General features: G+C 40.8%; 1 protein-coding gene across 1 annotated transcript in view; it reads right to left on the reverse strand.

Annotated features, from left to right (window-relative positions):
- The window catches only part of LOC144685070 (bestrophin-2-like), a 38,721-nt gene extending 24,284 nt beyond the window's left edge, over positions 1–14,437 (reverse strand). Inside the window, exons 1-4 of the mRNA XM_078549606.1 lie at positions 14,317–14,437; positions 12,235–12,439; positions 4,582–4,676; positions 596–829 (exon numbers count right to left, since the gene is read on the reverse strand). Of these exons, the coding sequence (XP_078405732.1) occupies positions 596–829; positions 4,582–4,676; positions 12,235–12,386 (481 nt within the window). The 5' untranslated portion in view covers positions 12,387–12,439; positions 14,317–14,437. The remainder of the gene's footprint in view (positions 1–595; positions 830–4,581; positions 4,677–12,234; positions 12,440–14,316) is intronic.
- Between the last annotated feature and the right edge of the window lie 99 nt (positions 14,438–14,536).

Here is a 14,536-nt window from a genome sequence, read left to right on the forward strand (position 1 = left end):
GAGTGCTATCAAAATAACACAGTGGCAACACAATCAAAACACAATCCTGTTCAACACTCACAGAAACACTTTCAACATGGGTCATTGAATAATAACCAGAAGTGGAAATTCCAGTTGATTTTTTTCCTTCATAGCCGAGGGGTACTGAGGGCAACTGTGTTTGCAAATGCTGCTCCGACTCAGATCAGTAACTGAGAATAGAACAGGAAATGAACACGATAGCCTATGATCTACATGACTCAGTACTAATCTGGATGGACATTTTTTCCAATCTTTTTATGGCAGTATTTATTGGGTATTCTTTTTTGTACTTTTATCCACCTCCTTTATTTGTCTGAGCTGACATTTCTGCAACTGAGAGAGCAGGTGTATAGTTGGCTGCTGCCAAGGCCTCCTGTTATCAGCATCTAAGAAAGCACAAAGGATTGATTCCCAACTGCAATGTCTCTCTTTCTTCAATCTTGATTTTCCCTCTCCGCTCGCTACCCATCACTCATTTCTTCCCCCGTTCCCCAGACAAGGATGGAGCTGTGCCTGAGGTGGGGCTCTGATCCTGGGTCCATTTACTGTTGGCCGCCCTGTTGTGTTTGCTTACCTGCCTCCACCATGTGCCTCGTGGTGGGAAAGCGTTTGTAGACGGCGGTGCTGACTGAGCGGAAGGTGAGGATGGAGGCGAGGTTCGCATAGCGCATCAATGTTCTACGCAGCATCCTGCCATACTCGTCAGTGCCTTGGACATGACAGGAAACGGTGCACATAAGGCGGTCCAGCCATGGCATGCTCTGGTACTGGTTCCACCAGCGAGACACAACCAGACTCACATAGAAACCTAGGGAGAGAGACCAGCACTAGTGAGCAGGAGGGTAGGGCCCAGGGATACACTGGCTATCTTTTGACATAAATGTTGTCTCATAGAGCATTAGAGGTAAAGGATCCGAGCTGAAAAGAGGATAAAGGGGAGGTATTGGTTACATAGTCAAATGGAGGGAGATGGCTAACAAGTGGATTTGTAACAGTATACCAGTGAAAAGACATAATGATTGTGTTGAAATTAGTGAAGAATGAACTCGGTAGGGCTTGAGCCTACTTTTTGGGGCTGATCTGGATGGCATGCTTTCCAATAGATTGAGTTGGTACTGGAAATAATGAGGAACATATGCAGGTCTTTATGCCTTCATGCATCCAGATAGATGGTACATACACAATCCCTCAGAAAGCCACATACATGCTGATAACTGCAGCAGGGCTTACTGACACTTAAAACTGGACCATTGTCATATGACCATTTGGAAAGGTAAGTGCACAAAGTAATGTTATTATAGAATTAACCTGCATTGTACATAATTATTTATTTGTTCTCACACAAACTGGGAGGCAGGTGGCCATTTGGGCTTTTCAAATTTCCAATACGCACAATTTAAAATTACATTAGGAAAAATAGGTGGTCAGGAGCGATATGGGCCTCTTGACATCTGACAAGAGTGATATTGTCAATGAAAAAATAATGGAAATTGTGGGGATATTGAATAATACTTTGTGTCAGTATTTACAGTAGAAGGTTAGATCTGGATGCTGGAAATCCCAAGGAAAATAATCAGCAATTGGGACAGGAATTCACCAAAATTAAAATAAGCAAAATAATAGTAATGGAGAAATTAATGGCACTAAGGAGAGAAGTACCAGGATCAGATGGTTTCCATCCCAGGGCTTTAAAGGAAATAGGTGAAAACATTACAGACGCTTTAATTATAATCTTCCCAAGTTTTTTTGATTCAGGAACTGTTCCTTTAGATTGGAAAATGGTGCATGCTACTCCGCCATTGAAGAAAAGTGAGAAAGGAAACCAGGGAATTATAGATGTTTGCCTAACATCAGTTGTCAGGGAATTGTTGACTCTATAGTTAAGAATAGGGTGATTGAACACCCTGAAAATTTTCAGCTGATCAGAAAGAGCCTGCATGGATTTGTAAAGGTTTCAATTTTTTGAAGAGGTAACTGAAGTGGCTGTAGTAGTAGGGTCTGGTACATAAAGGGTTTAAGTGGGACTGAGTACAGTATCGCCCATACAGTGATGTAAGAAGGCACATGACAGGGTCAGTCTAGAGATGGACAGAGTTGGGTAAAGACCTTGAATGGAGTCAGCTCCATACCTGTACCCTCTACTGTATATATGTACATAGTTATGAGTTGTTAATAAAGACTTTCTGTTATTATACTCAAGATTACAAAGCCTGCTTCATGGTGTTTGAAGTGGGATTCTTCAGTGGTGACAGGAGAATGTGAGTGGATGTTATTTATATGGATTTCCAGAAAACATTTGATAAAGTCCCTCATAATAAACCGTTAAAGTTGAAGCCCGGGGAACTCTTGACCTGGTTAGGAAATTGACTAAGTGGCAGGACACAGAGAATAGGGATAATGGGAAAGAACTCTAATTGGCAGGATGTGACTAGTGGTATCCTGCAAGGATCTGTGTTGAAGCCTCGACAATTTACCATATTCATTACTGATTTGGATGGTGGGATAGAAAGCCACATATTCAAATTTGCTGATGACACAAAGATAGGTAACATTGTAAGCATTGCTGATGGAAGCATAACATAGAATGTGATATAGATGGATTGTTTGCATGTACAGAATTGAGGCAAATGAATTTGAGGTCATACACTTTAAACCCAAGAAGGATAGAACAGGGTACTTTCTAAATGGGGGAAAAGCCGAAACTGGAAGTCCAAGAGACTTGGTGAAGGGAGTGAGTTTCCAGGTGTGCGGATCAAAAAAATCTCATCAACGGATACAGAAAATAATCAAAAAGGCTAATAGAATGCTGGTCTTTATATCTAGGGGGAATAGAATACAAGAGGGCAGAAGTCATGCTTCAGCTATACAAAGCTTTGGTTGGATCACACCTCGAGTACTGTGAGTAATTCTGGGCACCACACCTGAGGAAGGATATGGCGGTTTTGGAGGGAGCGCAGCATACATTTACTGGAATGATACCTGGCCTCACAATGTTAAATCAAAAGCAGAAATTACACAAACTAGGATTGCATTCCCTAGAATTTAGAAGGTTAAGGGTGATTTGTTTGAAGTTTTCAAGGTATTAAGAATGTCTCAAGAAGCTCAACACCATCCAGGACAAAGCAGCCTGCTTGATTGGCACCCCATCCACCACCTCCAACGTCCACACCCTCTACCACCGACGAATGTGGCAGCAGTGTGTACCACCTAAAAGATGCATTGAAACAATTCACCAAGACTCCTCTGACAGCCATGGGGAGCAGATGCATGGGAACATGCAAGTCTCCCTCCAGGACACGTCATTCTGACTTGGAAATATATCGCCATTCCTTCACTGTCGCTGGGTCAAAATCCTGGAACTTCCTCCCTAACAGCACTTTGGGTGTACTTACACCAAATGGACTGCAGTGGTTCAAGAAGACAGCTCACTACCACCTCCTCAGTGGCAATTAAAAATGTTGGCCTAGCCAGCAATGTCCATGTCCCATGAAAGAATAACAAAAGGGGAACAGAGAGGGTAGATAGAGGGAGACTCTTTCTGCTGGTTAAGGGATCTAGTACTGGGGGCATAGTCTTAAAATTAGAGCCAAACCTTTCAGGAATGAAATTAGGAAACAACTCTACACACAATGGGTGGTAGAAATTTGAAACTCTCCTCCATAAATAGCAATTGATGCTAGATCAATTGGTAATGTTAAATCTGAGATTGATAGATTTTTGTTATCCAAAGGTATTAAGTGATATGGGGCAAAGTATAGAAGTCAGGCTGTAGATCAGCCATGAGCTCACTGAATGGAAGAACAGGTTTGAGGGGCTAAATAGCTTACTCCTGTTCCCATCTTAGCATCATTTCTTTACTTCAATGGATAAAGTAACATGTAATATTGAAACACAGCATTCTGTTAATTTGTTTGCTGCCATCATATAGATTTTTCAGTATATACTTGATGAGAATCACTAATTGAAATGTATTTGTATAATAAGATGAAGCTTTCACCTACTTTTGGATGAGGTCCTTGGGTCTTCCATAAGACATAATTGGACCTTGAGTGAGGGTTAGAAACACCTACAGATGTTTTGTGGAGCTGCGTAGAGCACTCCAACTCCTACTAACTCCACAAGAAACTACACTCCAGTAGATTTAGAGATTTTTTTTGAGCAGCTACTGGTTACACTGTTTAAGATCTGGAAGTGCAAACTCTGACTAGGGCAAATGAATTTACTCAACTTGATCTGAGATGGGTATAGAAAACTCATTTTAATATTACAAAGAAGCCTGTGCTCACTTCAAACATCTCTGGGGCCACCTAAAGCAGCAGTGGCTTAAACACCTGTACAGATCTGGTGTGAGTCTCTGCACTGCCAAATTGATTGTTGTTATACCTGCTTTAGGCCCATAAAATGGGTGTAACAATGTTAAATTTAGGTCCCTCACTCTCCAAAGGTGTTGTACTGAGGAGGACTTGATGAGGGAAAATGATTTTAAAGCGAACTCTGCCACAAAATCTGCAAGTGGAGGGCAGATCAAGATAACTGGCTGAAATCCAATAGAATTCTTACCAAGCACAAATGACATTGGGATCAGGTCAGCATAATTGTTACAGTTGATGGCCATTTTCTCAAAGAAGCGCTTTTGGCTCTCTTCCAGCATAAACCTATAGATATCCAAGGAATAAAATCAAAGAACCATAACTTAAGCAGAATTCACAACTTGATCAGTAGGCATTGTGCTAGGTACATCATTTTAATAGAGAAACCTATGTGATAGGCTGAGACACATGGCCCAGAACAAGTAGAGTTGGAAAGTGAAGATAAGTCAATTAGTACTGGTTAGGTGCCGCTTGGCTTGAATGTCAAAAGTTGCCTAGAATCTACAGCAGAGAAATATACCATTTGACCCAGCTGTGCTGATGTTTACATTCCATCAGAATCTCATCTTGTTCTAATTACCAATTCCCACCCTGTCCCCATATTCCTCCATCCCCTCTTCTCTCTTGATTGAATTAAACTCTCCCTATATACATCAATGCTATTAGTTTCAACTTTTCCACATGGCACTATCTTATACTTAAGCCCTGTTGTTTTTGACTTACCCCAAAAATGGAAATAGTTTTTGTTTGAAATAGAAATCGTTCTCCACATTCACCCAATTAAACCCCTTCAAGATTTTACATCACTTTGTCAAGTCTCATCTTAGTCTTTTCTTTTCTACATTCCGGTCTGCTTAATCTTCCCTGATGGTTGCCCTTTTCAATTCTGGTAACATCCTTATAAATATTTCTGCACATTAAGACTAGAAGATGGTGCAATGAGTTTTGGTTTCCATATTGTCGGCAAGAGGGAAGAACAAGTAGATGAATGTGCCATGGAGAGACATAAAGTCATTATAAGAACATAAGAAATAGGAGCAGGAATAGGCCATTTGGCCCCTCAAGCCTGCCCACCATTCAATAAGATCATGGCTGATCTGCCCCAGGCCTTAACTCCTCTTTCATGCCAGCTCCTCATAGCCCTCAACTCTCCTATTATTTCAAAAATCTGTCTACCTCCTCTTTAAATACTTTCAGTGATCTAGTCTCCACAACTCTCTGGAGTAGAGAATTCCAGACATTCACTACCTTCTCAGAGAAGAAATCCCTTCACATCTCAGTTTTAAATGAGTATCCCCTTACTCTGTAACTATATCCCCTAGATCGAGATTCCCCCACTAGTGGAAACATCTTCTCAACATCTACCCCATCAAGCCCCCTCAGAATCTTGTACGTTTCAATAAGATCACCCCCTCACTCTTCTAAACTCTAATGAATAAAGGCCTAACCGGTTAGACGTTTTTGATAAGTCAACACCTTCATCCCAGGAATCAGCCTAGTGAATCTCTTTTGAATTGCCTCCAATGCCAGTATATCATTTCTTAAACATTGGGACCAAAACTGCATACAGTACTCCAGGTGCAGCCTCACCAACACCCTATACAGTTGTTACAAGACTTCCATATTTTTAAACTCCAACCCCCTAGCAATACAGGCCAAAATTCCATTTGCCTTCTTAATTACTTACTGCACCTGCATGCTTTTTGTGTTTCATGCACAAGAATACCCAGATCCCTCTGTGCTGCACTTTTTTGGAGTCTCTCTCCATATAAATAATAGTCTGTCTTTTGATTCTTCCTACCAAAGTTCATGACTTCACACTTTCCTACATTGAACTCCATCTGCCAAGTTTCTGCATCACTCACTCAACCTATTGAGATCCCCTTGCAGATTCCTCATGTCCTCGTCACAACATGCCCTCCCACCTATTTTTGTATCATCAGTAAATTTGGATACATTACACACTGCCCCCTCCTCCAAGTCATTAACATAAATAGTAAATAATTGAGGCCTGAGGATTGAGCCTTGTGGCACTCCACTAGTTACGTCTTTCCAACCTGAAAAAGACCCATTAATCCCGATTTTTTGTCTTCTGTGTGTTAACCAATCCTCAACCCATGCTAATACATTACCCCCAATACCGTGAGCTCCTATCTGGTGCAATAACATTTAAGTGGCACCTTATCGAATGCCTTCTGGAAATACAAATACACTACATCTACCGGTTCCCCTTTATCAACTCTGCTTGCTGTATCCTCAAAGAAATCTAGCAAATTTGTCAAACATGATTCCCCTTTCACAAAACCATGCTGACTCTGTTTGATTGCGTTAAACTTTTCTAAATGTCCTGCTATTTCTTCCTTAATAGTGGACTCTAGCATTTTCCCAACGACAGATGTTAGGCTGACTGGCCTGTAGTTTTCTGCTTTTTGTCCCCCTCCCTTCTTGAACAGGGGTGTCACATTAGCGGTTTTCCAATCCGCTGTGATCCTCCTGGAATCCAGTGAGTTCTGGAATATTTCAACCAATGTCTCCATTATCTCTGCAGTCACTTCCTTTAAAACCCTTGGATGCAGGCCATCCGGTCCTGGCGACTTGTCTGCCTTTAGTTCCATTAGTTTGTCAAATACTTTGTCCCTCGTGATAGAGATTTGTTACAAGATCTTTCCTCCCATTAGTTCCTTACTTATCTGATATCTTTGGGTTGTTTATAGTGTCCTCCATCATGAAGACCGATGCAAAATATTGGTTTAAATTATCTGCCATTTCCCTGTTCCGCGTTATCAATTCTCCAGTCACATCTTCCAAGGGTCCCATGCTCACTTTAGCCATTCTCCTTCTTTTAAATGCCCATAGAAGCTCTTGCTGTTTGTTTTTATATTTCTTGTCAATTTACTTTCATAATCAATTTTCTCCCTCTTTATTAGCTTTTTGGTCATCTGTTGCTGGTTCCTAAAAAAATTCCCAGTCCTCTGGCCTACCACTAGTTTTCGTCACTTTGTATGCCTTAGTTTTTGATTGGATACTCTCCTTAACCACCTTTTGTTAACCACGGGTGGTTCATCCTTCTCATCGAGTCTTTCTTTTTGACCAGGATAAATTTTTGCTGAGCATTATGAAATATCTGCTTAAATATCTGCCACTACTCATCCACTGACCTTCCCCTTGGTTTATTTTCCCAGCCTGCTTTAGACAACTCTTTCTTCATATCTCTGTAATAGTCCTTGTTTAAGTTGAGGATACTGGTTTGAGACCCGAGTTGCTTGCCCTCAAACTGAATTTGAAATTCTACCATGTTGTGATCACTAGCCTCCCTAGAGGACCCTTAACTACGATATCTCTTATTAATCCCATTTTATTACACATTACTAAATCTAAAATAGCCTGTTCCCAGGTAGGTTCTGCAACATAGTGCTCTAAGAAACAATCCCTGATGCACTCTACAAATTCGTCTTCCATGTTACCCCTGCCAATCGGATTTGTCCAGCCAACATGCAGGTTAAACTCACCTATGAGAAGTGTAGCGCCCTTCTTACATGCGTCCATTATTTCCTGATTTATACTTTGTCCTACGGTGAGGCAACTCTTTGGGGGCCTAAATTCGACTCCCACCTTTGACATCTTCCCCTTGCTATTCCTTATTTCCACCCAAACTGATTCCACATCACGATTTATTGCACCTAATCACTACCGATACCTTCCTTTATTAACAAAGTTACCCCACCTTCTTTTCCTTTTTGCCTGTTTTTCCGGAACATCGATTGCCCTTGAATATTGGGTTCCCAGTCTATGGCATATAAGGAATTCACTTGGCCTATCAAGTCCATGCTGACTGCGTGTCAAGCAACCCAGTCAGTCCCATTCCCCTGCCATAGCCTTGTAGCCCTGCAAGTTTATTTCTGTCAAGTGCCTATCAATTTCCTTTTGAAATCATTAATTGTCTCTGCTTCAACCACCCTCGTGGGCAGCAAGTTTCAAGCCATTACCACTCACTGTGTAAATAAGTTCTTCCTCACTACCACCCCACCCCCTATATTTCTTGTCCAAAATCTTAAATCTGTGACTACTATTCTTGAGATGCTTTTTGTGTCTTCTACTGCAAAGACAGACACAAGATACTTGTTCAAAGTCTCTGCCATTTCCTTATTTCCCATTATCATTTCCTCAGTCTCATCCTCTAAGGGACCAATGCTCACTGTTGCTACTCTTTTCCTTTTTATATACTTGTCGAAGCTTTCACTGTCTGTTTTTATATTTCTTGCTCGTTTTCTCTCATACTCCAATTTCCCTTTCTTTATTAATTTTTCCATTATCCTTTGCCAATTTTCCCAATCTTCTGACCTACTACTAATCTTTGCAGTATTGAACATTTTTTTTTCCAATTTGAAACCATCCTTAACTTTGTAAGCCACGGATGGTTATCCTTCTGGTTGAAACTTTCTTTCTCAACTGCATTTATCTTCATTGAGAGTTATGAAATATTGCCTTAAATGTCTGCCACTACTTCTTTAATGTTTTAACTTTTGATCATTCTTCCCATTCAATTTTAGGCAACACTGTCATAATACCTTTATTTAAATTTAGAACACTAGTTCCAGACCCAACTTTCTCACCCTCAAACTGAATGTGAAGTTCTATCATGTTATGATCACTCTTACCTAGTGGATCATTTACACTTATTTATTAATGCTGTTTCATTATACATTGCATATTACCAGGTCTAAATTAACCTGTTCCCTGGTTGGTTCCAAACCACATTGTTCTAAGAAACTGTCCCAAATACACTCCATGAACTCATCCTCCAGGCTTCTTTTGGCCCAATTTGATTTATCCAATCTATATGAAGATTAAAATCCCCTATGATTATTGCAGTACTTTGTTTTACAGCCCCCTATTACTTCTTGATTTATACTCTGTCCTACAGTGTAGTTACTCTCAGGGGACATATAAATCACTCCCACTGGTGACTTCTTTCCTTTGCTATTTCCTATCTCCACCCAAACTGATTCAAAATTTTGATACTCCAAACCAAGATGATTTCTCACTTCTGTACTGATCTCATACTTTATTAACAGAGCTATCCCAACTCCATTTCCTTTCTTCCTGTCCTTCCAAAATGTCAAATACCCTTGAATATTCATGTCCCAGTCTACTCACTTTGCAACCATTTCTCTATAATGGCTATGATATCATACTCATTTATCTCTATTTGTGCTATCAATTCATCCACCTTGTTATGAAAACTGCGTGCATTCAGCTGAAGAGCCTTTAATTCTGTCTGTTTACCATTTTCCCTACTTGGACCTTATTTACTGTTGCACTCTTATGTTTGTACACTCTGTTGCTTTCTGTCACACTCTGGTTATCATTACCTACATTGCTATCCTTCACTATTGCCTTGTCCTTTTTCTTTAACTAGCCAAATCTCCCCTCACATGAACCCTCGCCCACCCCCACTATTTAATTTAAAGCCCCCTCTACATCCCTAGTTATACGATTCACCACTACACTGGTTTGAGCACAGTTTGGGTGAAAGCCATCCCAACAGTACAGTTCCCTCTTTCCCCAGTACTGGTGCCAGTGTCCCATGAATCAAAACCTATTTCTTCCATACCAATCTTTGAGGCACGTATTCAACTCTCTGATCTTATTTACCCTATGTTAATTTGCTCGTGGCTCAGGTAATAATCCAGAGATTATTACCTTTGTGGTTCTGCTTTTTAATTTAGTCCCTAACTGTTCAAACACCCTCAGCAGAACCTTTTTCTTAGTCCTACATATGTCGTTGATACCCACGTGGACCCCAATAACTGGTTCTTCCCCCTCCTACTCCAAGTTCCTCTCCAGCCCTGAGGAGATGTCCTTAACCCTAGCACCGGGCAGGCATCACAGCCTCCGGGTTGTTCTCTCAGCTGCAGAGAACAGTATCTATCATCCTAACTATACTATTCCATACTACAACTAGATTCCTTTTTTCTCCTCCCCACTTGAATGGCTTCCTGCACCATGATGAAATGGTCAGTTTGTTTATCCTCTCTGCAGTCCCTGCTCTTGTCCACACAAGCTGCAAGAACCTTGAACTTTTTGGACAATTGCAAGGGGTGAGGCTCCTCCATTGCTACCTTCTGGATCACAAACCTGCCTCACTTACAGGCATATCCTCCTGTCCATGACCATGGACCAAATCTGAAGTACCTAGCCTAAGGGGTGTAATTGTCTCCTGGAGCAAAGTGTCCAGGTAATTTTCCCCCTGTCTGATGCATCGCAATGTCTGAAGCTTAGACTCCACCTCATCAACTCGGAGCCAAAGCTCTTTAAGCTGCAGACATTTACTGCAGATGTGGTTCCTATGGATCACACAGGTGTCCACCAGCGCCCACATGCTACTGCTGCAACGCATCACCTGCCCTGCCATCTTTATTTTGTTTGTAATTAACTAATTCAATTTCATGTTTGGGATATCACTCAACAAATATCTGTAGTTATATTATGGAGTTTAACTAGTTACACTATAAATTTAATATGATACTGATATCTTCCCAGTACAGGTTTAAACTACTGCCCTAGTTTTGAGGAGAATTAAAAACTTAAAATTCACCAATTGCTTACCTGTACACCTAATTAATGCCTCCAGCCTTCGGCTCTCAGGTCTTGCTGTCTCCAATTCTCTCTCTTGGATCATTCCTTTTTGTAAAAGACCAGAACAGAACCTCCTCTCTCACTGCACCAAATTCCCTTACTTACCAAATTCCAGTATTTAAACACTCAATCTTGTTGCACTCAGTCTCCAGTCGCACCTTTGTCCGACCTCTGCTTGCCTATCAAAGGCCTGTTGTGGTCGATTGGTATGACCCTCACTGTCTGCCACACTTCCAGATTTGGTATCATTGGCAAATTTTGAAATTTTACTCTGTATTCTAATATCATTTATATGTATCAAAAACAAAAACTGTCAAAAGACAGCGTCCTAACACTTATCCTTGGGGTACATCTTGGTCTACCAACCTCTAGCCAGATAAGCAATCATTTGCCTTGACTTTCTGTTTTCTGCCCTTAAGCTATTTTCTTAATCCAAGCAGACACTGGCCATACTATTCCATGAGTCCCAATTTTGTTAACCATCCTTTTAATCAGAGAATCATAGAAATGTTACAGCACAGGAGGCTATTTGGCCCATCCTGTCTGCACTGGCTGTCTGAATGAACAATTCGCTTAGTGCCATTTCCCTGTCTCCTCCCCATAACCCTGCACATTCTTCCTTTACAGGTAACTATCTAATTCACTTTTGAATACCTCGAATGAACCTGCCTCCACTACTCTCTGGTGGTGCATTCCAGATCCCAACCACTTGCTGCATGAAAAATGTTTTCCTTATTGCGCCATTGCTTCTTTTGCGAATTACCTGTAACACTATATGTAGAAGAGCAGAGAGGTGACCTGGCCAACGTTCCTCCCTCAGCCAACATTAACAAAGCGTAATAAACTAGTCATTCACTTCATTGTACTTTTCGGGTCTTGTGTCCTAAATAGGTACTTTGTTTGCTTGAAGAATGGCAGTAACTGTGCTTATAAGTAACTAATTGTAAACTGAAGCACTAAGAGAGGTGATAAGGTGCCACATAAATGCAAGTCTTTCTTTTTGTTTTCCCTCTGCGGTCTTCACCAGTGTTTGAAGCAAAAGGGAAGATTAGAAAAAAAATGTCCTGATGGAGTAAACAAAAAGTAAATGGGACGGGGGGGGACAAAAATGGGGAAAATAATCCATGTAAAATACAGAGAATCATCAACATGATGAGGTGATCTTCTGTCACCGAACCTCCGCCCCATTGTAGATTACTCTTACCTGTAGATGCAGCTGAGAGTGAGGTAAAGCAGCATGAAGATGAGGAACTCCTTGTACAGTAGTTTGTATATGCTGCCCTTCCACTGTAACAACAGCTTGGAAAACCCGCACAGGCGGGCATTAGCCACGCGGCTTGTGTAGGTCACCGTCATACCACAGCTTGAAGGGAGGAACAGTATGTCAACTGTTGCCAGCGGATGATTACCTGAGAATGTGCAACACATTTTATTTTATTTTCTTTGCCATAATTTATTTCTCCCCTCCCCTGGTCCTGAACTTGTGTTAAAATGCATTTCCACAGGCACTGGCCATCATTAACTATCTCAGGGGAGGTGGTCATGTCGTGGTAATGTCACGAGAGAGAGAGAGAGAGAGAGAAACTAAAGTTGAAGTCTTAAAGTTGCAAAGGAATTTGTATATATGTCAAAGTTGACTAAATTAAAATCTCAAATGACATCATGATGACGTTGTCAAGAGACCAGGTTCAAGGAACCAAGAAGTGAAGACCCCAGAAGTCCTGGGATCCACGGAAAAGACAGACAAACTCATGTTGAACTTATGCATCGTGCCATGCCTCAACTAATGGAATGTTAAGTATCAATCTTTAATGTCCAATAAACCTTGTTAGTTTGATTCTAAATGAGTGATGGTCCTTTTTGCCAACAAGGTTATTCCTCAAAGAATTTTCTTATTTTGGGGTTTATACAGAATCCAAATCCCTACAAGAGCCACAGCAATGTGGTTGACTCTTAACTGCACTCTGAAGTGGCCTAGCAAGCCACTCAGTTCAAGGGCAATTAGGGATGGACAACAAATGATGGCCTTGCCAGTGATGCCCATATCCCATGAAGGAATAAGGAAAAAAAAATTGGACGTATCATCTTTTTGTATCATTCAGCCACGAGGATGATGTCTAATTTTGTGCACAGTTGAAATTCACACATATACCTAGCAGGAGTTAATGAATATTTGAAATCCTGTCTGGGTTTTTACCCCAACCTCGCACAAGGGTATTGAAGCAGTGCACTTGCGACTACCCAGTCTGAGATCAGCTAACTCAACACTAACAGAGGATTGAGCTTGGCATGATTCAAAACCACAACTGCTTTTACCATCGAAGTTAGTGATCAGCTCAGAAAAAAACTGCTTTGAGAAATTAAACCAAAGACCTGTCTATTCTCTTTGGTGGATGGATAAGGTTCCACTACTGTATTTCAAAGAAGAGCAGCAGAGATCATCTTCGTGTCACCGGGCATTATTTATCCTTAAATTGACATCTGAAATAATAATATTGTTTGTGGGAGCTTGCTGTGCATAAATTCTTCAGCTGTAAAATGCTTTGGGATGTCTTGAGATCATGAAAGGAATGAGATAAATGCAACTTCCTTTCTAAATGGATGCATGTTTCCATGGATAGTTGGATTTAGATTGTAGAAAGTGAAAATAACATCGGGACTGGGAGAATGCTGGAGTGTAATATTGCCTAAGCAATTATAACAGTATTTAGCACGGTTATGTTATCCAACATGGTGTCTATGGAAACCCAGAGCATTAGATTGTATCAGATTAATGCATTAGTTTGCCACACATTGAATGTTCAGTATCAGACTGTGATAGAACGAGAGTATCCAAATAACACTCCATAAATTTCAACAATGTTAGTCGAATAAAGTAAAATTGTGACATAGCAAGACTATCAGAATGTAACACAATGTTAAATGGGTACACAGTACATTTGGACAAGTCTGAGACCGATTCTAATCTAGTTGTTTCCTTTAATGTTTGGTTTAGGAACCTGAACATGAATGTCTTTCCTTTTGGGATAATTTGCTAGGTTCTCCTGGCTTGGCTTTCTGAAAGCAGCATTACCCACACCAGCTGACGCCCATCATTGAAAGTACAAAATGGTTATGACCCATCGCAATTTCAGGGAAATCCACAGATGTAGAATATCTTTCTTCAGAAATACTTTGAAGTCATTCCTAGTCATTCAGCTTTGTGAGTTGGACAGAACATGAGCAAGGATGTTGCTAGTAATTATTAATTAACACAATCAGATGTCAGTTTACAAATGGTACTTACTGTAGTTTAGTGCTGCAGGCTATCTGTTTTCTTTCCGTTCGTGTTCCAATTTCCAGCAGGTTCCGGAAGGCTCATTTTTTATGTGAGCGTGGTAATATGGCAAAAGAAAAGTGTGTGGAATTTCCAAACCCTTTCAAGTAGCAGTGGTCACTTGATCAGCTAATCCGCAAGTTTACAACACTGCTTTGTTCTTGTGTTAATCCCTTTCTCTGACATTCTC

The sequence above is a fragment of the Cetorhinus maximus genome, chromosome 9 (assembly GCF_964194155.1).
Source record: "Cetorhinus maximus chromosome 9, sCetMax3.hap1.1, whole genome shotgun sequence".
In the NCBI taxonomy this organism is placed as follows: domain Eukaryota; kingdom Metazoa; phylum Chordata; class Chondrichthyes; order Lamniformes; family Cetorhinidae; genus Cetorhinus; species Cetorhinus maximus.